Genomic DNA, 24,992 nt, shown 5'->3' on the forward strand with positions numbered 1-24,992 from the left:
TCCTTCAGAGAAAAATGTGAAATAAAGACTTTTTTAAACAAACAAAGATGTACAAATGAATCACTGGCATCCTAGCACTACAAAAAAAAATCAAAAGAAACCTTCTAGACAAAAAGAAAATGCAACCAGATGGAAACATAAGTCTACATAAACAATAAAAAGTGCCAGAAACGGTAACTACATGGATAAATATGCAACACATTTTTCACACTGTTTACATCACTTTAAAAAACAGTTTACTGCTTGCAAATAATAATACAATGCAAAGTGGGGTTTTTAACATACATAAAAGTAAATTATATAACAACAACAAAAAAAGCTTGGAGAGTAGAAAGTATCTTGCTACAAACTCATATTGTAGAGGTAAAGAAACACTATCACAGGAAGATCTACCTTCCTGTGATAGTGTACTCTTTTATATAGGAAATCCCATGTAGTCTGCAAAGAAAAACTATTAGAGCTAATAAGTAAGCCCAGAAAAGTTAGAGGACATAAGATCAATATATTGAAGAATCAACTGTATTTCTACACATTAGGAAGGAACAATCTGAAGATGAAATTAGGAAAGCAATTCCCTTTACAATAGGACCAAAAAAGAATAAAATACTTAAGAATAATTTAACAAAATAAATGCAAGAATAGTACACTGAAAACTACAAGATCATTTAAAGAAATTAAAGAAGAACTAAGTAAAGGGAAAGACATCCTGTGTTCATGGATTGGAAGACTTAATATTGACGTAAGATAGCAACACTCTCCAAATTGACCTACAGATTTGATGCAATCCTTATCAAAATTCCAAATGAAGAAATTGGTAAGCTTATTCTAAAATGCATATGGAACTGCAAAGGCCCTATAATGAAACAACTTTGGGGAAAAAAAACAAAGCTGGGAGACTAATGTTATCTAATTTCAATACTTAATAGAAATCTGCAATAATTAACACAGTATGATATTGGAAGAAAGATAAATAAATGGAACAATGGAACAAAATAATCAAAAACTAGGCCCCCATTTACACAGACAACAGATTTCAAGAAAATTGCAAAGGTAATTCAGTAAAAGATGGCTTTTTTAACAAATGGTGAGGAATAATTAGATATAAAAAGTTTTTTGATCCATACTTTGAACAATAAACAAAAATGGACTCTCAGAATGGTTCATGGGTCTAAATGTAAAATGTAAAACCAAAAATTTTGCTAACAAAGGGAGGAGAAAAACATTGTGGCAAAGCAATAAAAAAGTACAAATTGATTAAAAGGCAAATTTTTAAAAAGCATACTCTTCAAAACACAAAGGTAAGATAACGAAAAGACAGGGCACAAATGGGAGAAAATCTTCACAAAGCATATATCTAATAAAAGGACTTATATCTAGAATATATAAGAAAACTCCCAAAACTCAACAAAAAGAAAAATAACTCAGTTTTAAAGACACGTAAAGAAAATATACAAATAGCAAATAAGCACTGACCACACCAAGCATTGATGAGGATATAGAAGAGCAATGTAGGATGTAGCAACTGCAACTCTCCTGCAAGAGTAGTAGGAAAGTAAAATGGTACAAATCCTTTAAAAAACAGGTTGGCAGTTTTTGAAAGTTAACTATTCACCTACCAAATGATCCTGCCATTTCATCCTTAGGTATTTGTCTGAGAGAAAGGAAAGCATATGTCTACACAAACACTTGCATATGAAAAGTCATAGCAACTTTATTTGTAAAAGCCAAAACTCAAAATAACCCAAATGTCCATGGACACAGAAGTGGTAAACAGGGTGTGAAAACTCCATACAATGAAATGCCATTCAGCAAATAAAAAGAAATAAACTACTGATCCATGACACAACATGGATGAATCACAAAATAATTATACTGAGTGAAAGCCAAACAAACACACAAACAAAAAAGTTACACTGTGTGATTTATTTCTATAAAATTCTAGGAAATGCAAAGTAATATAAAGAAGAAAAGAAAATAGATTAGTGGTAGCCCTGATGAGGAGAAGGGAGCATGATAAAGAAAAGCAAGAGAGAAAGGATTCTAAAGGAGTAATCAAAAAACTTTCAGGGGTACTGGATATGTTTATTATCTTAATCATAATGATGGTTTCCCATGGGTACACACATATATCAAAACTTGTCAAATTATACTTACACTTTAAATATGTGCAGTTTATTATTAGTTATAACACAATGAGGTTGTCAGAAAAAGGGAAATACTTTTAAAAATATTTAAAATTAATTGACCCAAGTATCAATTAATTTTATTACTCACTTCCGGCCAGTGTGCCTCGTCAATCTAACCATCAGCTTGCGTGCCTCTTCTGAGCTAGATTGAGTGTTTTTAACAAATGAAATTGGTTTCTCGAGTCCATGTTTTTCCAAAAGCTCTGACACACTATAAGTGAAAAAAGAATTATTTAATGTCTTGCTACCAAACAAAAAGAATCTAAGAATCTTAGGCACAGAGGTAGCACTTCAGTGTTTAGTATTAAAAAAAAATTATCCCATAGTGTAATCCAATTTTACATATAACTGATTCTCAGCAAAAAAGAAAAAAATTGAATAATTATATAACAAATCTTACCTTTCTCATTGACTTTTATTAGAATGTAGTTGGGCTAAGAAGCATACTAAAAGAAAGCATGACCTATCTTTATCTCAAAAATCTTTTTTGCCACAGCACCTGTCAGTAAAATAAGCCAAATCTATACTTCCAGTACAGTTTTAACTCTTATTAATCCTATTGAGTATTCTGTTATAGGCAAGACTACTAGAAAAGCAATAAACCAAGAATGTTAGAGTTGGAAGACTGGAAATCATCAGGCTCATTCTCTGTCAAGAATCCATTTTATAAATATACAAGATATGTCAAAAATTCTCTGTCCCATATGAATCTTCTTGAGATATCCCATTCCATAATCATCAACATCATATAAATACTTGATCTGACTCACAAAATCTCACATTTATGAACTGACTACTACAGGACTGAATAGAGTTACTGGATCAAATCCAGTAACTCTTCAGAAAATAGGTTTCATCAGTAAAGTCACCTGGCATTATGTATACTAAAACATTTATCAAGTGTCTGGGGCTATGAGGTGGAAAAGGAATACAAAGCTCTTATTTTGAAAGCACAGTAAATTAAGCTAAATAGCGAAACCTAAACATCATCCAGAAACCTGCAGGGTGTTAAGTGTTTCCTTGAGGTATTGATGGCATAATAAAACTACCAGGACCACCCATGGTTACAACCAGACATGTGATGAAATAAATTACATTTATTTCACTGTGTGTCTTTGAGCTATCTCTTCTCAATTTTCCTAGAGAAATTAAGGTAACTATGCAGATTTGTAGAGAATGAATTTACACTGACTCAACCCACCAAGTCTTAGTCAAACTAAACTGAATGTGTTAGGAAGGTAGCGGGGAGGGCAGACACAAGCCAACCTATAATAGGAAAAGCTGATTTTGTAAACATTTTTCAAGAAATACAACTGTATAACTTTCAGAACACAGAATAACAGGAATCAAGCTAGGTATTAATAAACACAGATCTTCAGGAAACTGAACAGTTAATTCTCTATTAAACTCACATATTATGGTACACAAAAACATTCTGTTCCCTTAAAGGCAATTTGAAATATTTTTACACTAAAGTCCATTAATTTGAATAAGATTTCTAATCAGTGGACTCCAAATTATCATACATACTATTAGTAATGTTATTAGCTATATATTTCTACAATTATATATTGGAAGACCAGAGTTTATTATTCTTAAAATTTTACTTTTAATACAATAAAGTTAAATGTGCATATTTATATAAACATAAAAATAAATATTAGTAAACAATATCAGACTTTCTACATGGGAAATTAAGATGATTTCAATCTCCAGAAGAGATAGTTTAACATTTTATTACAACAGTAGAGAATATTCCTCCAGCGTTCCATGAGGGTTCTAATGCAGTTTGACATAATACAAATAGTCAATTCAGTGTATTATGCCCTAAAAAGGGAAGTTAGTGTATTGAACATTGTTTGCTGATAAAGATGCAATAATTGCTGCAGGAACTAACATTTGTTATGTGCCCACTATGTAGGAGGCACTTTAAATGCTTAATCTAATATTGATTCCACAATTTCGTGAGTTAGATATTATATGTAAGAAAACCCTAGGCCCAAAGATCACACAACTAGTAAGTGGTAACGTCTAAATTTGAAGGCAGATTTTCAAAGACCATGTTATTATTCTATCACTCCACTACAATAGGGGTGCAGTGTATTTGTTATTAAGAAAATTCACTCCCAAAACAATCAAACAAAAATGAGGTTAAAATAGAAACAATGACTCACAGGCAGACTTAGCGTGACATTTCTTGGACAAATTCCCTTAATAAGTATGGAACAAAAAAAAACTGTCATTTTTCTCACCTGAGAATTTGTTCCAGTTGGTCTACCATGTCATGAAGCTTTGTGGTTGCCTCTGTGTTATCACTAATAAATTAAAAGAAGAAAAATAAAAGCCCTCAAGTTTAGTATTAGCTTTTTAAATAAAATACAAAACTTAATGAAGTGAAAAAAATATGTTTCTTTTATATGTAATGTATAACAATATTACCTAAACTCATTCAGCATTATTAATGATTCAAGAAAATTATATAAGAAATGCTAGAGTAGAACAATATTCTCTGTTACAGATTAGTCAGATATGAACAACTATTTTCTAGGGTACTTTTGGTTCAGTTTTGCTTAAAGGTTAAAAAAAAAATTATAAATCGATTATTTAAGATGAGGTAAAAGGTAAAATCACTCTTTACTACTGTTATTTTAAACCAATAAAACAGATTAAGAAAAAGCATAGCCGTGTTGGCTTTCTCCTAGGCCTATCTACACAACTTAGGACCCCCTCCTCTCCAGGAAGTTTCCATTAGGATTCCATATACTCAGAAAAGTTCTTCCACATAATCATCCCTTGTGCTTTAAGGGAAGGAAATCCCATCCACTTCAATGTTAAAGAATCAGTGAGAAGTATATCCATCACATAGATAATCCCTAGTAGGGAGTGAAGATGAAAAGCAAATGCTTTCTGAGGAAGCCAACAAGCAGGGACTAGGAGAAACACCATCATGAAAAAGATCACAAACTAATAAAAATGTGGCTGGTAGGGAAGATTAAGTATGGCACAACATATGTGCAAGTGAATACAGGGATATGGTGAAAAAGATTATAACTGCCATAAAAGCCCTCTTTCACCCCAGACAACTCTGTGTCCCAAACACTCTCAACTGAGAAACACTGCCGCTGCCACTCTCAGGTGCCTTCTATGCAATGCCCCACCTAAATTCCAGCAAGATCTTATGGTTTTATTTATTTTTTTTCAGTACAATTTCCATTGTATTTTTCTCCAGAGAATAGTCTGTCTTCATTATTTAAGGACTCAGCTCCTTACATAGGCTTCGGTGGGGGTTGTGGGGCAGCACCCGCAGGTCAAAATCGGCATGGGGGTGTTCGGTCCTTGCAGGCTTCACGATATCAATTCCTGACTATTTTGCTGTGAATTGCACAACCCACACAGTAACGTAGCTTCACATACAGCTTAGGAAGCACATAGGCATCGAAGATGCTTGCTTAAGAAATGTTCCTGACTGCTGTGGCCTCCACTATGTTTCAAATGACAAATTTCTTAATGCCCTTGTACTTGGGCACACATCAGGCACAGTTCATGCAGTGAACTGGCTGCATGTGGCTGTGGCACTTTTTGGCATGACCATTGTTCCTTCTTTTCTTTGTCATCTTGGAGGCCCGCACCAGAGAAAGCAATGGCTTTATTAACAATAAGCCCAAACAAAAAATCTTTGCGTGGACTTGGAAAATTAAAAATGTCCTGCTTTGGACAAAAAACCTTCATTATTTTTAAAACTATCTATCTGCCTGGTCTAAATGTATTTGACAATTAATCACTGCAATTTACAAAGACTACACTATCTGTTTAAACTAAGTTTCAGGCTTTGAACAAGAGTGATGAGTGGGATATAATCTACTTAAAGTCCTTCAGAAGATTATTCATCAGAGCTAACTTCCCTTAACATAGTCAGCAGTGTGTGTGTGTGTGTGTGTGTGTGTGTGTGTGTGTGCGTTTGTGTACGGTTTTTTTGTTTGTTTGTTTTGTTTTGTTTGAGACAGGGTTTTGCTCTGTCACCTAGGCTGGAATGCAGTAGCAGGATCATGGCTCACTGCAACCTCTGCGTCCCGGGCTCAAGCGATCCTCCTGGCTCAGCCTTCTGAGTAGCTAGGACTAAAGCTGTATACACTACCACACCCAGCTAATTTTTAAATTTTTTTGTAGAGATGGGGTCTTCCTATGTTCCCCAGACTGGTCTCTACTGATTCTCCCTCCTTGGCCTTCCAAAGTGCTGGGATTACAGGCATGAGTAACTGCACCTGGCCTTATTCAACAATATTTTTGAAACTATCATTTTACAGCTCTATTATAATCATTTATCATAGATATTAGAGATACAATATTCTTCCTTTGTGAACTGACATTCACGAACATAATGAGTAAAGTTTTTTTAGCCAGATTAAGTAATCTGCCTAGGTAAGATGCACAAAAATTAGATTAAATGAGTGACTGCTCATTTCTCAAATAGCAAATGGATGTATTTATAGTTTACCATTTGATAAATAACAACTACCACTAAAAATAAATAATCACTGAGAGAATATAAATTGACAAACTTGGCATGAAGAACAAAGAGAACCACAGAAAATATTTTGAGCCCTATATTTTAATACAAGGCTAATTTGTAATTACAATTTACTTCGAAAATTAGAAACATGAAATGCAATCATTAAGAAATAAATGGAGTAACAAGAAAATATCAAGCCATTTTTGGGGTTTACATTAAAAAATGTTACATCAGAAATCATTAATCTGAAGCCAAGAAAAGCTTTTGGCTATGTATACATGAGAGGCATTTCTTAGCCTATACATTCTTCAAAAACAAATATGTTAATCCCCTAACTGTAACATCTACATAAAAAAAAGTTTCTAATATAATCATCCTATTGATACCATGACAATCTCCTCAAAGTAGACAAATTACTATTTAATAATAGATAAGCTCTGATTGATATTTATGCTATTTGAGCTTAGTGGAAAACAAAGCCTGATATATTTACTTGTAAGAGTTATGCACACGAGTTGGAAGTCAGTGATTTTGCCTGGTCAACTTAGAACAAGAAATGAGATATGAAGCTGACAGAGGAATCATAAGGTTCCCACAGAGCCCAGCAAGGAAGAAACTCCCTGCCACTCCAGCTCTCGGAGGAACCAGGGGCTTTTGCATCTCTTGTCACCCTCCAGGGAGGAGCAATTTGACTACTACCACACTGATAGCCTTTGGGTTGAGGTTTGTAAATGATGGGAACAACACTTTGCTACAAAAATCTATTAAAACTATCTAGTTTACCTGCCTTTGGCTGCCTATGGAAGGCCTCCAGTTCTCAGAGACACACTTGCTACACTCTGCTGCTCTTTACTAGGGATGTGCTCGGGTACAGGTCTGAATAATAAACAGATGCTGAGTCCACTCTGATTTACCTTTCCCTACCTAAAGAAGGAAGGAAGAAAAAAGAGGAGTACAAATGAACTTATCAAGGAAAAAATATAAGAACATACCCCAAAGGTCCGAAGGTTATGAATTTCCAGAATGGATCAGACCATTCAGTGAACACCACAATGAATTTACATATGAAACAGAAACACATCCTTATGCTATTTCCAAACACAAAAAATGAAGATACTGAAATCTTCTTTAAAAAAAATGCATATTTAATTAGGGATTATTCAGAATGCCACTGAACTTCTCAACAATACTAGAAAGAAAAGACAAGAGTAATACCTTCAAAATTCACAAGATAAGGATTCTATGATTCCATGTACAATTAAACCTTCTACCAAGTAAAAGTGTGCAATTGTGGTATTTTCCTAATATGTGACAGTCTTTTAAAAAATACCTCCCAGGCAATCTTTGACAGGAAGCTATTTGACAGTATGCTCCATCAAAATGAGGAAAAAGTGAAGAAAGAAGAAAGGAAAGCCAAGAAATGCAATATGCAACACGAGAGAGAGGCAAACGAAGTCCCGGGATAATAGATGGACAGCAGACACAGAGAACAATTCATTCATACCAATTCCAAGAAGATGTTTCAAAAAGAAGAGAGCGAGAGAAGAAGAGACAGAGAAAAAAAAAAAAAAACAAGAAAGGAACAGAGAGATTATTAAATAGTTTTCATGACTGAAAGTAGTTCATGAGGGTGATGGAAAAAAGAAAACAACAGAAAAGGAAATTATTCAATCCAAGAAAAACAGAGAGTTGTATTAAAAGGAAAATAAATCACACCTAGTTCTGCAATATAAACAATATTTACATAATCATAATGATGAAAACACTGGAGAATGGTAGGAGAAGTGGATATGGGAGAAGGGAAAGGACTTCCATAAAGGGAAGCAAAAAATGATCTAAAATTGCGAAATCAAAAAATAACAACACGAGCATAACATTTTAAAGGAGGTAGGCAAAGACAAGGAAAAACATACCAGTGAAAGTATTTGCTTTTTGAAGACAGGAATCCAAGGATGGGAAAAGTGGGCAGCAAACAGCTGTTTATCAGCTGATATTACTAATACCAGTCTTATAATTCCCTGACTGTTCATACATTATTTATATTTAAAAATTAGAGGAAGATCATGTCCCTTTAGGCTCCTTTATTTTAGAAAAGTGCCTCCCCATGGCCCCACATTTTGTCTTTCTAAATGACACTAACTGTTTAAAGTAAAAAAGACCAGTTAATGCATAGAATATCCCATATTCAGTATTTGTCTTACCGCTTTCTTCATGGTGTTATTTACCTTGTCTCTCTATTTTCCGTATTAACTGCAAACTAGAAGTTCAATCTAAAAGACTGATTAGACTCAGGGTAAACAACTTTAGCAAAAATATTTCTTAAGGGATGCTGTAAGACCAGGTACTTCATACTGCATCACATAAGGAGGCATGTAAGGTCAAGCTGTCTGACTGTAAGTGATGCCACCTTTCACGACTTGGTTAAGATGATGGCAGTTAGAGCTCAACTTTGAAATTTAAAAAAAATTCACTAGGCAAATAACCTTTTCTCATCAATTTTTCACCTGATTTCAGTACCACTAATGACTGTGTGAATAACTCTTTCATGGTAGATTACAAAATTGGTGACTGCTATCATTTGCTTCATAAGAAATAAAAATTTCCTTTAGTCAGATATGAGCCCCCCTTCCCAAAATAAAAAGAATAAATAAAAATGTCCTTAAAAGAAAAAGGAAAAGAAAGAAAAGAGGGAGAAGATAAAAAGAGAGCAAAGAGAAAGAGAAAACAGAGAATGAGGCTTTCTTGTCTAAATATCTGATTTTGTAAATCAGGAAACTAATGACCAAAGAAGTAAAGTCACTTGGTTAAAAGTCATAAAAGCTTAAAACAGGTCTGCTGGTATTCACCACTCTTTCATGTGTTGTTATTTATGTCTCCAGATGTGAAATTTATCATATGTGCTAAATTTAGTAGAGGGATTATATTGTTACCTGACTTTCAAAGAAAACACACAAGTTTGACTTGCATACAACTAAATAATCCAAAAGCATATTATACACATTTCCATTTAAACATAAAAGCAGTTAAAAATTAGGTACACTCACTACTTAAAAGAATTACTATAGGCAAAGGCCAAGCACAAAAAATTCATAGAATATAATTAGCCCATAAATATGAAAAATGCTTCATTAAAAACACAATTACTACCTACTGACTTATAAAAAGTAGTTTTTGTGGAGATCGTGGTGGTATTTTTGTTTTTCAGTAGGAAATTATCATATTTGACAAAATCCAGAATTTAATTATAATTACAGCTGAACAAAATATAGAACTTCCCATATATTGGTAGGACAAGAAATGTTTATCCTAGGCAATAGAACTGCAGATGATTTTATTTTCATCCTTATTTTTTTTCACATTCCCAAAATTCTCTAAGGTAAACATTTGGGGAAGCAACGTTTTTGTTTCAACTGTTAGAATAAAAAAACACAATAAGACTGGCATACTGTGTATTCTTACCCATATCCTCTTTCTGGCAGACATTCTAATATGTCATAGCAAAGAGAGAGTTGGTCATTTCGTTCACAGGTATAGATGCACTCTAGTGCTATTGCCATCAGTTGGTCCTGATCAGGAATAATTTTTTGCTGCAGCTACAGAAAATAAAGTATGTTGTACTAAATGTCAACAGATTTATGGCCAATTTTTCCATATCCCAATGCTACTGTCAACAGAATATTAAATAGCACAATTAATCAACTATAGAAACAAGTCTTGATTTTTCTTTATAGATTTCTGGGGTCTTTAATAATTCTAACTGAAATCACATTTTAATTACAGAATCAACTATAAAAGATAATTTGTAACCCCATAAGCTATGTATCAGCTGAAAACAGATTCTTCAATTTATGACCCAGTCAATATAGAAAAAAGAAACACTGTGAATTAAAAAGGCAATTCATTAAGAACATTTCTAACCCTGAAGCCAAATTCTGTGTTTCAGTTACAAAGTTATATTAAATTCCTTAACTAATATTCAAAGATGTTACAACCTACTACTTTTCAGTAGGCATTATATATTACTCATTTAACTACAGAGTGCTGACATTCTATTCAAAAGAAGTCCAATTGTAATAGAGCAATACACAAATCACAGAACACATTCCATATTTCTGATGAAGAAAGATGGCTACTTAGGGTGACTTTCTGTATAGAACAAAGCATTTCCCATGGCAAACCACAGATTCCCATTTTTGGAGTATTTTCCAGGATATGAAAATAACCAATTGATTTTTTTCTCATCTATAAAGCATGAATATTAACAATACCTTTCTAAGAAGACTATTGCAAAGATTAAATTAATAAATATAGAATGAAAAATAAATACAGAAAAAAATAAGAATTTGCATGCTTATATTATTAGCACCACAGCAACCAAAATGAAAGTAATTTTCTTTTATTATTATTATTATTATACTTTAAGTTTTAGGGTACATGTGCACAATGTGCAGGTTTGTTACATATGTATCCATGTGCCATGTTGGTGTGCTGCACCCATTAACTCGTCATTTAGCATTATGACGACTTAATGCTAAATGATGAAAGTAATTTTCTTAAAGCTCTTTTGAACAACAAAATAAATCTAAGATAATTTCCATGATAACAGTCTACTGGTTTTCAATGTTTTAGTAGAAACTCATCAGTAAACACAAAAGAGATAGGAAAGTGATGGAGAGAAGCTACCAAACAAGGGCATTTTCTCAGTAGAAAAATCACATCAATGGACGTAAAAAAGAAACTGTCAAGGTTACCAGGAAAACAAAGTTTTCCAAAGCTGCTGAATTAAAGGATTTATATACATTTCTTCAAGGTAGAGTTGGCCCTCCATATCTGTGGGCTCCACTTCCCTGGATTCAACCAACTATGTATCCAAAATATCTGGGGGAAAAAGTGTCTGAAGGGAACATGTACAGGCCATTTTTTCTTGTCATTATTCCCTAAACAATATAGTATAAAAACTATTTACATAACATTTACATTGTATTAGGTATTATATGTAATCTACAGAAGATTTAAAGTATACAGGTGGATGTGCAAAGGTTATTGCAAATACTACACCATTGTGTATCAGGGACTTGAGTATCCATGGATTTTGGTAGCCTGGTGGCAGCAGGGCTTAAGAGGGGTCCTAAAGCAATCCCCCCCCAGATACTGAGGGATGAATGTATTCAAAATGTCATCTGACAAAGAGTTAACCAAGGTTGCAAAGTGACTAACTGGTAAAATAGGAACAAGCTGAGAGTAATAAAAATAAGTACTGTTGAAAATTAATAAAAACAGCTACCTTTTCCTGATTTATTTTTCCTTCTTTCCTGCATGTGTGTATGTGTGTGTGTGTATGGATACACTTTTTTTTTTTTTTTTTTTTTTTTTTCAGATACAGGGTCTCACTATGTTGCTCAGGCTGGTCTCAAACCCCTGGCCTCAAGTGATCCTCCTGCCTCGACTTCCCAAAGTTCTGGGATTACAGGCATGAGCCACCACACACAGCTCTCTGATTTCTTATTGTGTGCCAGGTACCATTTCTAAGTGCTCTGTGTGCACTAATTCATAAGTCGTCATAACAATCCTATAAAATTACTACTAGTACTATTCTCATTATACATAAATGAAAAACAAATACCCTAAGAGGTCAAATAATTTGCCTGAACCCACAGAGCTAATAAGTGGTAAAGCCAGGATTCAAACCAGGCAATTGGCTCCAGAGCCTAAACTAAGCAAGACAGGCTTTCACAATCCTGCATTCAGGAAGAATGAAAGAAACTGAGAGAAGATATGGCAATAAAACATTCATATATGGTAAGAAAACACGCCTGGAAGATAAAAACACTGAAACCAATTTCAGTCAAGGAACAATTTGGGAAACCATTTGAAATAAAAGCCAAAGTCCTTGATGTCTTACTTGTTCTCCCCACTTCCTATCCTTCCCTCTGTGAGACATTAAAGAACCACTTTAATTTTTTTTTTATTTTTTTATTTTTTTTTGAGACAGAGTCTCGCTGTGTCACCCAGGCTCAAGTGCAGTGGTGCAATCTCGGCTCACTGCAACCTCCACCTCCCAGGTCCAAGCGATTGTCCTGCCTCGGCCTCCTGAGTAGCTGGGATTACAGGCACCCACAATCACATCTGGCTAATTTTTGTATTTTTAGTAGAGACGGACTTTCGCCATGTTGGCCAGGCTGGTCTCCAACTCTTGACCTAAGGTGATTCACCCACCTCGGGCTCCCAAAATGCTGGGTTTACAGGCGTGAGCCACTGTGCCCGGCCCTAAAGAACCACTTTTAAGTTCAATGTCCTTGAGTCCATATTTCATTACACATGTTCAAACCTTACGCTGAGAATCCTTTTACAGTCCTTCAATATGAAAGGTAAAGAATAAACCTTTTGCCTTCCACTTAAACGCCTCTATGGCCTGCTCCCATGAACCACTTACCCTTCTACATTAAGTTTTATTTCACTCAAATTAAATTACTTGCATTTACCTAAACATGATGTTAACCTGATTATGTCTCCTTGTTTTAGTCTTCTCCTACCGGGAATGTCTTCTCAAGAAGATGTGTCTTGCCATGTCTAAAACCTATCCAATAATCCAGTATTATCTCCATTTGACTTTGACTTAAATTCAGCTTTCCCAGATTTCTACAGTCCTGGAGTATGCTCAATAGTTGCGAGTCCAGTGAATAAGTCCTTATACTACTCTCATACATAGATATCCTTTTCTCTCTGTATTCCTATGGCACGTTTCTTTTCTCTTCTTATGCCATTCTGCAAATCTTTTAAAATATAATCTATTGTGTACATGAAACATACTGTTCAAATTTATAAGACATTTTTCAATCTTTCCCTGTTAGAATCCCTATAAGATGCCTAACTTCATATAGTCTAAGACACACTTTTTTTTCATCATTCCTTCCCTATTATCTCAGTTGTCACTTTTATACTGTCATTTGCCCTTTCTCAAGCTAAAAGAGGACAGCCCATCTGGGACTTCCTAAGAAGTCAATGAAATGAGTCTTCCACACCATAGGCAGCAGATTATCACCCATACTGCATAGCAAGGTAAAATGCAAAAGAATAATAATTTCTAAAAAATCTTAAAATTATGCACTATATACAACTAGAAAAGAACACAGATAAGATAGGATACCTGGAAAATCCCAAAGAATCACGCAATCAAAGAAATCAGTGAAGTAGCAGAATACAAAATTAACATACAAATAGCTTTTATATACACAAACATTAAATAGTTAGAGGAAATGAGGGTAGATAGTATAAACAGAGAAAACTTAAAACTTAGGAATAAATTTAACAAAAAATGTGCAAAACACCTAAGAGGAAAATTTTTAAGCAATCCTAAAAGAGATTTAAGAATACAAAAACTAATAGAACAACATCCCCTATTATTGGATAAGATGACTGAACATTATACAAATATTGGTTTCCCTAAGTTAATGTACAAATTCCAGGCAATCACAATAAAATACCAATAAGCGATTTTATGAAAGCAGACAAACTGGTACTAAAGTTCAGATAGAAAAACAAATATACAATAACATGTAAAAAAACAAAAACAAAAAGCATGGGGAAAAAAACCCACAGAGGAATACTACCTCCTCAGACATTAAAACACACTAAAATCTCTATAATTAAAATCATGAAGTACTAGTGCATGGACAGACAGACCAGTAGAATACAGAAATTCTAGAATTAAACCCATGTACAGATGGAAAGTTAGGTATATGACAAAGGTGGCATTTCAAATCACTAAAGATAAACTTTCTAATAAATGATGCTGGAACAATTACGTGGTCATTTGGGAAAATAAAATCAGATCCATGTCTCACAATACAAAAGAATAAACTCCAAATAAATTGGGAAGAGAAAAATAAAACCATGCAAGTACTAGAAGAATTTGTGAGAGAATTCTTCCTTAACTCTGAGTATGAAAAGGCTTTCCAACCATTACTCAAAATACAGAGGCAGTAAAAGATCGAAAAATTTGACTACACAAAAATTAAAAAATGAAAACATTGTATGACACAATAAACAAAGTGAAAAGACAACTGACCAACTGGGAGAAATATTCACAACATATGCCATAGACAAAGGGTTAGTTACACGAATATGTAAGAATTTCTAAAAATTAAGGTACAAAGGAACAAAAACCCTAGCGAAGAATGGAGTAAGGACAGGAATAAATTCACAAAAGAGAGATAATGCCTATCTAACATACCGGAAAATGTTAAAACTCTTAATTAGAAAAGCGCAAACTGAAACAACACTGAAATACCATTTCTCACCTATCACATTGGCACAAATTTTAAAATATGACAACAAATTCTGTTGGCAAAATTGTGGAGAAACGGGCATACTCCTACTTGGTTGGTGGGAATGTAAATTAGAACAATCTTACTAAAGAAAAATTTGGCTATATCAAGGCAACTCTTGCCTTTTTAAACCTAGCAGTCTCCTTCCAGGAATATACACTGAAAATACACCAATAATATAAAAATACATATGGACAAGGTTAGTCATTGAAGCACTGCTTGTAATTGCAAAAATATTGGGAATGACATGCATCCCAACATATGGAAAGCTAGTGAGACTAAGTAAGTTTTTAAAATTTTATTAGATTTGGATTTATATCCATATGTGGTTAGCGGCTACCATTTTGAATAGCACAGCTTGAGAGGTACTTTTCAATTCCTGAGGACCGTAGACCAAGAGGAAGCACACAGAAAATTGCAGCCAAAAGTTTAAGGGGTTAAGTATGCCCTCCACAAACATATCTTGCTGGGACAGGAGTCCAGGACCTGCCAAGGAGAGAGCCCTAGTTATCACCCGATACTTCTGATACTTTCTGGAGGACTACACCCTAGGAATAAGGGAGAACTGGAAATAGGAGAGTCTTTTTGAAACTTGAAACCGCTCAATCCCTGATCAGATGACAGTGACTTCACTACTCAGAGAATAAAATGGCAAAGAGAGTGGAGATTATTTGCCACATGGGTAACTGGCAAAGGATAATTTCCATATCACAGTACTGCAAATTAAACCACAAGGAGATGCTACTATGTACACAGCAGAATGAGTAAAATTTTTTTAAAAACCCTCAATGGCAATTACACAGGTGTTCTCTTTAGAAAAATGTCTAGCCTTATACATTATTTGTAGTTTTCTGTATTTATGCCATATTAGTTTTCTATGCTGACATAATAAATTACCACAAACTTGGTGACCTAACACAAATTTATCCTCTTACAGTTCTGTAGGTCAGAAACCAAAATGGACCTGACTGAGCTAAAATTCAGTTGTCAGCAAATAAATGTGTTCCTTCAGATGCTCTAGGAGAGAACCCACTTCCTTATCTTTTCCAGCTTCTAGAGGGTGCCCACACTACTTGTCTCATGGCCCCTTTCTCTATCTTCAAAGACAGCAACAATCTGACAATTCTATAGCATCCTGACCACAGCCGGAAAGATCTGCTACCTTTAAGGACTGGATCCACCTGGATAATTCAAGATAGCTTTGCCATCTAAACGCCCTTAGTTTAATCCAACCTGCAAAGCCCCTTTTGCCAGGTAAGGTAACATCTTCATAGGTTCAGGAATTAGGACATGGACATTTTTGGAGGCCATTATTCTACCTACCACATGTGCTATACTTCAGAATAAAAATATAATAAAGTAATATGCATACCTGACTATTCAAAGTCTGGTTAAGATTATCGTCATCCAACACCTGAACAATTCAGATGCTCTGGTCATTTTAACTCTGATACTAAAACTCCCTTCTTACTATTGTTCACCTTGCTTTTAATACTTCCCATACTTTTTCGTTATTATTAATACTGAATGCTTTAAGTTTTTCTCATATTTACTATTTCCTAAGTATGATTTTTTTCCCCCACTCTTTATCATTCCCTCTTATATCTCACTACTTTCTTTTTGTATATAATTTCCTTCTTCATGAAGTACATCCTTGAATAATTCTTTCAGGATGGGTGTGTAAATGATAAACTCTCTCAGTTTTCATTTATCTTTAAAAAGTCTTTTTTACATTCACATTTGAATGATAGTGTCTCTAAGTAAAATATCCTGGGTTAGAAATGCAGTATACTATGTGGCTTAAAGGTTTTGAAGTCATACTACTTAGGCTTAAATCCCTAATGCATCAGTAAATAAGAAACATATAATGTGTGCAAGCTAATTAACTACTCTGCTTTCTCTGAATCTATAAAATGCGAACAATGATAGCTATATAGTCATAAAAATTAAATGACTTAATACACGTGAAATATTTAAAACATAACTACCAAAGAAAATGCATTAAGTAGCCAGGCACTGTGGCTCATGCCTGTAATCCTAGTGCTTTGGGAGGCTGAGCTGGGAGGACTGCTTGAGGCCAGGAGTTCCAGAGACCAGCCTAGGCAACGTAGCAAGACACCATCCCTACCAAAAGTTTTTTTAAAAGCATCAAGTAAATGCTGGCTATCATTAACTATTAGGTTCACTTAAATATCAAGGTTAATTTTCCTTGACATTTAACACACATATATTATTTCATTGTCTTCTGGTATCCATTGTTCTTAAGAAGTCTGCTTTCAGATTTACGGGTTTCTTTTGACTGTAACTTTTGTTTAATCCCAGGCCACTTTTAAGATTCTCTCTGTGCCCGTGTTATCCTTAAATTCTATTAGAGTGCATCTAAATATAGGCTGAACTGTATTTCACTTATCCTCCTCAAGATCTGAATGCACCTCGTATCTTTCATTGATTTTGGGAAAGTCCCACATTGAATACTGCCTGCTTATTGTCGTCTCTAGTCTCTCTTCCTGGAATGCTTATTACTCTCATGTCAGACCTGCTCTCTCTATCCTCGATGTCTTTTAACCCTGTATATTTTTCATTTCTTCACCTTCATGTGTAACAATCCAGAAAATTTCTTAAATTATCTTCAAGATTTCAATTCTGTCTTAAATTGTAGCCAAAATTCTTTTGAATCCATCCATTTAATGTTTTGCTTTTATTACTACAGTTTCAAATCTAGAAGTTCTATGTGCTTCTTTTTCAAATCTAACTTTTCTTTTTTCACAATTTCTCCTTCCTATCTCATCTTTATTTCTTTCTCATATCCTAAATATTTAAAATATTCATTTTATAGCCTGCATCTGATCATCTATTACCAGAAGGGAAGGGGAACAAGGCCTGCCACTGAGTTTTGCTCAAAGTTTAGTTTCCTTTTGTGTTTTACAAAGTTGGATTGTAACCTCATCTTCATCAAAGCTTTATCTATAAGAATCTTGTACAATCTAGATTAAAGTGAGTCCTTCGGAGAGGTTTTGCTTTTGCTACTACTGAGCAAACTAGGTATCACCAGCCCATGTCCAGTTTTATCACAGGTCACAGAGGAGTACTAATTGAAAGCACAAATTCATGTTAGGCAAGCCTGTTGTTTGACTGCTCAGAAAGAAACTCCCTGCCCCCACATTCCCCACTCCCCTCAAATCCAGAATACATACCCAGGGAGTCATGCTCCTCTGCTACCTTCATGTGCCAATGGATAAGCAGTTTCCTACTCTACATTATTGACAATGCATCTTTTAAAGAGCCATGGCATTATATAGAAGTCTTATTTCTTCTTTTTCTTTTATTTTCTGCAGGACAAAAAATCTTTAATTTTAAATGAGTATCAGTATACCAAGTAATAACATGTAGAAAGTTTGTGAATTCTATCATCTGGTGATTTTGATTAAGAGAAACCAAATGTAGCCCAAACAATTCACAAGTATTCATTATTCTAACCGTTAGCAAGAATAAACTACTTTAAGGCTTGCTGCAACTTCTCACAGGTTCAAGTAACTATTTAATACTTTTTCATAAAGCCCATGACCTTCAAGAAAGTGTTAGGGCAAAAAAAAAATTATTTCATCCCTTTTATTCTTCAAAGAAGTGGATTTCTTTTTACTAGATCTAAGAAAGAAAAAGTCAACACTGATACATGTGTACTTGACGAAAAGGCATAGGAAAACAGACAACATGTGCTCATTAAATTTCTAACAAATATAAGGGAAAAAGATAAAATCTTTGCATAAGTTCTAAGTCTGTACAAAGAAGCCAGATTTGCTACTCTCAAAAAATTAAAACACCTATTGTATAATATACAGAAATAATTTAATGCCTTTTCACAAGAACATAACTTGAGCTTTGCTAAAGCTTCATATTCCATGGGGGCATCTAAAATGCCAGTCCATGAAACAGGTGCTCCTTTCTTCTGGAAGTTTCCATGGATTTCTAGCCAATATGGCAAAGGTTGTCCAAGACTTCATTCCAGTTCTGCTAGAAGTAGGTCTGGAAGATGGGCATCTTCTCGTGGGTCTCCTGCAGTTCCATGGGATCCCAGTGCTGCAGCTTCCTTGGCCTTGAACACTTTCTCCCTCTGCGGGCGGTACTGTTCAATTTCAGCCTGAGCTACGGCACTGGCCTGCTTCCTCCTCCTGTTCTTTTGCTTGGTACCCCTCCTCAGTGGATGGCTTCTCAGCCTATAGCAGCTGCTGGGGCCAACCAACTGGCCATGGCTGTGGTGACTCTGAAGCTGAGGCAAGAGCCCTAAATCAGCTCCAGGGTCAGGTGACCAGGTCACTCATGATCTACCAGAAGTCTGACTTCTGACTCATCATTTTAAAGACTTCACCTTCTATCTCAAGACAGGTATTAAAATTCACTCCTCTACAGGTTTCAAGACCACAATCCCCATCCCAAGTAGCCACTCCCTCCTTCTAATGAGTATTTCTCTAACTTCTACCTCTCTCTTCACTTTTGCCTGGTACAAATTTCCCTTGTTCTCCTAAAAGTTCAACTATGCAGGTAAGCAGATTTTTAAAAATTAACATTTTAATGAGTACTTCTAAATGTTTTAGTGGTAAGATTTTTAGAATTTCTAGTCAATGATATTGCCAGCTACAAAAATTTATATTCATCTTTATGTTTTTTGAGTTTTCTAAATATTCTACAATAAGCATTAAATTAGAAAAGGTCATTTTCAAACTAAAATCGCTCACTGACATATGTAATCAGAAGTGAACAAAAAAGATGGCACCTAACAAAGCTATGATACCTAGTGAAGTCCTATTTGTTAAAAGAAGAGTGGACATTTAAGACAGTTGTTCCCAGTTTTCCATCAAAATCACGGAATAAACTGTCAAACGCATACTCCAGGATGCTTCCGCTAATTTCTAATCCATTATATCCGGATTGAGCATAGAAAATGCTAAGAAAAAATGCACATGGTTGTGAGGCACAGATACACTCAAAAATTACTTGTTTAGAAGTCAGAACAATATGAGAAGGCAGAAGCTTTTGCCCCCCAGTTACCCCTACCTAGGACTAGCCCAAGTTTCTTCCCAAGTTTCACTTTCCAAGGAGGAATCCAAGCAAAGAATAATGGCTTAAAATCAGAAAGGAGTGCTTTAAAATACTATTTTTAAAAAGAGGAAGGTTTGAGGCATATGAGATGGCTTCAAAGACAAATGTGGCAGCCAAGTGTAGTGGTAGAACTACGCTAAGTCTCAAGATCCATTTCTTTATCATTATGACTCTGGTCAACTTCATTATCATTCCCAAGTATTTGCTCCTCTCTTCCTTTGAGAGGATTATTCTTCCCTGCCCTATTCACATCAAGCTTGCCCATGAGACGTTCTTTGACCTGTGAAATGTGAAGAAGTAACCTAAGCCACATTTGGACTGAAGTTTTGTGAGCCACTGTGTGGTTCTACTTTGTTCTTTTTCCTGTGCCACAAGACAGAAAAGGGGACTGTTCTTTCTTCCTGAGTCCCCAGATGAATAAGACATGAGACACAGCAGAGGCCAACCACAGCTGACATGACACTTGTGAGAAATAACTGTTCGCAGTCGTAAGCTACTAAGATATAGATGTCACTTGTTAATGTAGCATAACTTAGTCTATCCTATCTGATACAGAAATAACTGCACCTATTACATTACTAAAAATACTTTGTGCATGATTCATGGACGCTCTGAGGTGCATTCTTTTTGTAAATAATCAAGTAAAACACAAACAAGGCTGCCCGCACAATTTTAGTAAAGCAAACAAATGTAATCAAGTGATATAAAGCATCATAATAAAATCCAGTGTGAAATTTGTAAGAATCACAATAGAGGCCGGGCGCGGTGGCTCACGCTTGTAATCCCAGCACTTTGGGAGGCCGAGGCGGGCGGATCACGAGGTCAGGAGATTGAGACCACGGTGAAACCCCGTCGCTACTAAAAATACAAAAAATTAGCCGGGCGTGGTGGTGGGCGCCTGTAGTCCCAGCTACTGGGAGAGGCTGAGGCAGGAGAATGGCGTGAACCCGGGAGGCGGAGCTTGCAGTGAGCCGAGATCGCGCCACTGCACTCCAGCCTGGGTGAAAGAGCGAGACTCCGTCTCAAAAAAAAAAAAAAAAAAAAAAAGAATCACAATAGAAGTCACTGTGTCAAACCCTGGCAAATGGAGCTGGGGAGAGCCATGTAAGAGGGGCTCTTACACATCATTTGCCTAATAACAGGTAACTATCACAAAAAATTTTTCCAAACCACAGCTGACTACACGAATCACACAAGGACAGCTAATTACTTCTACTTAAACACTTGCCTATTTCAAAAACTATCTCAAGCCCAATACAAAACTACAAGAGCCTAACCGTAACTCCAAGATTACAAAGCCCTATCTTACTACAACTGACGCTTGCCAGTCAGACTCACCAGCTCTTGTAAGACACTGCCAGCACCAGTAAGATTTCTTTTCAAAACAACTTGCATAACCTCCTCTTTCCCCAGTAAACCCTAACCTATTCCTTTATTCTCCACACATACTGGAAGCCACTTTGGTCTGTATGTATGTCTTGAATTGCAGTCCTACTTCTTGAATATTGCTCCCAAATAAAATATTTTCATTTAGAGATTTGTCTTGCTATATTTTTTATATTGACACCAGTTTCAATCATTCATTTATTTATTCACTTCCCTGCCAAAATTTGCTGACAATTGCTCTCTACTAGGCACCGTGCAATTCCCTGGTAATAAGGAGATAAATAAGATCTAGAAGATATATACAGAAAGCAAAGGGAGAGAGAGAGAAACATGTAAGCAAATAAATACAGCACAGTATGATAAGAGCTATAATAGAGACAGAGTACGAAGACAGAGAAGTCACAGAAGGTTTCATAGCAGAGAGAATCTTAGCAGGACCTTGAAGGATGGGCAGGTATTTGTTAAGTGAAGGAAACGGGATCACTACTCCAAACAAAGAAACAGTCTGTAACACACGGAGGGCCATGAGTGAACCAGACAGGGGAGGAGTTAAGAAGTTCCATGTGAGTATCCTAGTGCATGCATGGTGTGAAATAAAGCTAAAGCAGACAGGAAGCAGACAGCAAAGAATCTTCCAAGCCACTCTAGAGAACCCAACATTTACCTGTCAGCAATGGTCAGTCACTGAAAACCTTCCACAGCTCATGACATGATCACATGTATGTTGTAGGAAGACAACACTGAGAGAAATACAGAAGCTGGGTTGGAAAGGAAGAGCCCAACAACATCACTGTTCTCTGCTTTGAGATTCACATGTTTTAACAAAGGCAAATGGCTGTATGTTTTATTCAAAAGGCACACGCTAAATTGCCAAGTAAAAACAACAAAAAGCTGACTATATACAAAAGATTTATGGAAGTATAACACACAGGATTACTGGAAAGAATTTAAAGTCACTTCTTTCTTCCTCATAAAACATTCATATTCAGTCCATCTTGCTTCTCACAAAGTATTCTGCTGCCACAAGCAACCCACCCTGACCTCGCCACCCCAAACTTAAAATCGGATTACTAAGAGCAAACTGCTTATGAGACGATAGAAAATTTTAAATAGCCAATGAACAGATATATTTCTGAAAGACCACCCTTGCAGAAACCAAAACATAGATTAACTAAGCAATGTATTCCTTTCTATTTTGATTATACTGGTCCATGACCATGTATCTTACCAGACATTACTAATAAAGGCCGGTGCAAGGAAATAGTCCCAGCCAGAATTTAGAATTGGAACGAGCCCTACATGGGGCTTCCACTTGAACCCCAATCTAATGTTTTGAACCTCACTACAAAGTCAGCGCCTTCTGTGGCTCTGCCAACTTGCTTGCATACCCTCCAACGGAAAGGGAGACGTTATCTCTTGAAACAGGATATTTGATCGATGGCTAAATTTTTAGGTTTCTGATATTGCCAAAGTATACTACACTTAACAAAATGACTATACTACCAGGAAATATGAACAATCATTTGTACCCTTTAGAAATACAAAGCTATACATATAGTAATTGTAAGCAAATATAAGAATTATTAAGAATAATTACAAAATGTTGGCTGTGCGCAGTGGCTCACGCCTGTAATCCCAGAACTTTGGGAGGCCGAGGCAGGCGGATCACCTGAGGTCAGGAGTTCGAGACCAGCCTGGCCAACATGGTGAAACCCTGTCTCTACTAAAAATACAAAAATTTGCCAGGCATGGTGGCACACACCTGTAATCCCAGCTACTCGGAAGGCTGAGGCAGGAGAACTGCTTGAGCCCAGAAGACAGAGGTTGCAGTGAGCCAAGATCATGCCACTGCACTCCAGCCTGGCCAACAGAGCGAGACTCTGTCTTAAAAAAAGAAAAAAAGAATAATTACAAGATGTCTTATGAGAACTTAAGAATTTGCATAAATACCGTGAAGGTCCTCGAGGGCAGAAACCTCTTTTCCTGTTTGTGGTAGGAAAAAGTGTACTGGTTAAGGACACAGTTGTAGAATTAGAATATATGTTTTAATCCTGGTTTCTCTACTTACTGTGTAACCCTGGGCAATTACCCTATTCACTTCATATCACAATTTTCATTTCTTGTAATATTAAGATAATAAAAGTATCTACGCCATAGGATTGTTATAAGGATTAAATGAGGTAACACTGGGAAAGTCATGTATAGAAGAATTCAATACTTGCCAACTATTAGTCTTCTTGGTATTGCCAGCTTCTTAAATATAGTAGATGGCAAACAAACTTTGGAATGAAATCAATCAAAATAAACATAATTTTACAAACTTTTGACTATGCTGTTAAAACTTTTTAAACAATAAAATGACAATCATTTTTCTGTTTAAAGGGAAATTATCTGCAAAGCCTACCATAAAAATTGCATAAATAAAACCTAATACTCTAGGGGTAAAAGTGCACAGAATTTTAAGAAGTTAGTTTCTACTTACATCTGGTTTGGAATGCTGAAATATCTTCAGGGGAAATTTTAAGTCCCCTTTAGCTAAAGTTACTAAATATTCTTTTAATAGCTCATTAGCCACACCAGGTGATTGTTTCTCACAACGATGAAGAAAGGGAACCATCCACTGGTAGGCACTTGTCACATATTTGTCCTCAGAACACTGAAAGTACAATCAAGCAAAACAGACAAACAAGAATGAAGTTAAACTAAATGCCTTATTATATTAGACAGCAACTTCTAAAGCTTACAGGTCCTCAGACTGATGTTAAACAGTGCAAACCCAACACTCTAAAACACACAGTCCAGTTCACCACTCACATGTGGATTGACAGGTAGCAGGCAAATGAATCACCTGCTACTGGGGCTAGTAGAGCTGTGAGCAACAATATCACTATGGCTCATCTCTTTACATCATAAGCAATATGGGGTCCCAAGGAGCCTAAGCTCAGCTCTAGATAACCAACATGCTGCTATTACAACTCAGCCATGAGGTCGTCCAGAGCAAAGAGAAGGCATATGCAAAGAGAGAGAGAGAGAGAGAGTATAAAAAGAGGCAGAGACAGACAGAAAAGGAGACCTTAGACCAACAAAGAGTGAACAAAGAGTGAACGAAAAAAGTAGAAAGACAGAGATATACAAATAAGCACAGGTTCCAAAATAGGGGCCACTAAAAAATAAGGTTTCATCTATAAAAGTCAGGAATCTCTCCCTTCTTTTTCCTCTTCCTCTTTGTTTTGCCCCTTTACAACCACCTTTACAAAATTCCAAATGACAGAGATAGTTTTACTCATTATCCCTAAAATTACACAATCATTTCTCTTAATTATCCCCCAAAAGATACACCTAAAGCTCTTAAGAGGAGTCAACATATAACACAAATTAATTTTAATTAGGTAGATTATCAGGAAAAGAAACTAATGAGATAACAGGAAAGTAAAGACAGAGGGAGAGACAAAACGAAGATAAGCCGGGTGAGGTGGCTCACGCCTA

The 24,992-nt window shown here is 35.7% G+C and overlaps 1 protein-coding gene and 1 pseudogene across 1 annotated transcript in view; both read right to left on the reverse strand.

Annotated features, from left to right (window-relative positions):
* Nucleotides 1-24,992, reverse strand: part of NBAS (NBAS subunit of NRZ tethering complex) — a 388,176-nt gene that overhangs the window by 225,241 nt on the left and 137,943 nt on the right. Inside the window, exons 25-28 of the mRNA XM_032172256.2 lie at nucleotides 23,989-24,162; nucleotides 10,156-10,289; nucleotides 4,439-4,501; nucleotides 2,275-2,397 (exon numbers count right to left, since the gene is read on the reverse strand). Coding sequence (XP_032028147.1) covers nucleotides 2,275-2,397; nucleotides 4,439-4,501; nucleotides 10,156-10,289; nucleotides 23,989-24,162 — 494 coding nt within the window. The remainder of the gene's footprint in view (nucleotides 1-2,274; nucleotides 2,398-4,438; nucleotides 4,502-10,155; nucleotides 10,290-23,988; nucleotides 24,163-24,992) is intronic.
* LOC116480279 (small ribosomal subunit protein eS26-like) lies at nucleotides 5,453-6,037 on the reverse strand (annotated as a pseudogene).

The sequence above is a fragment of the Hylobates moloch genome, unplaced genomic scaffold (assembly GCF_009828535.3).
Source record: "Hylobates moloch isolate HMO894 unplaced genomic scaffold, HMol_V3 SCAFFOLD_13, whole genome shotgun sequence".
NCBI classification, from domain to species: domain Eukaryota; kingdom Metazoa; phylum Chordata; class Mammalia; order Primates; family Hylobatidae; genus Hylobates; species Hylobates moloch.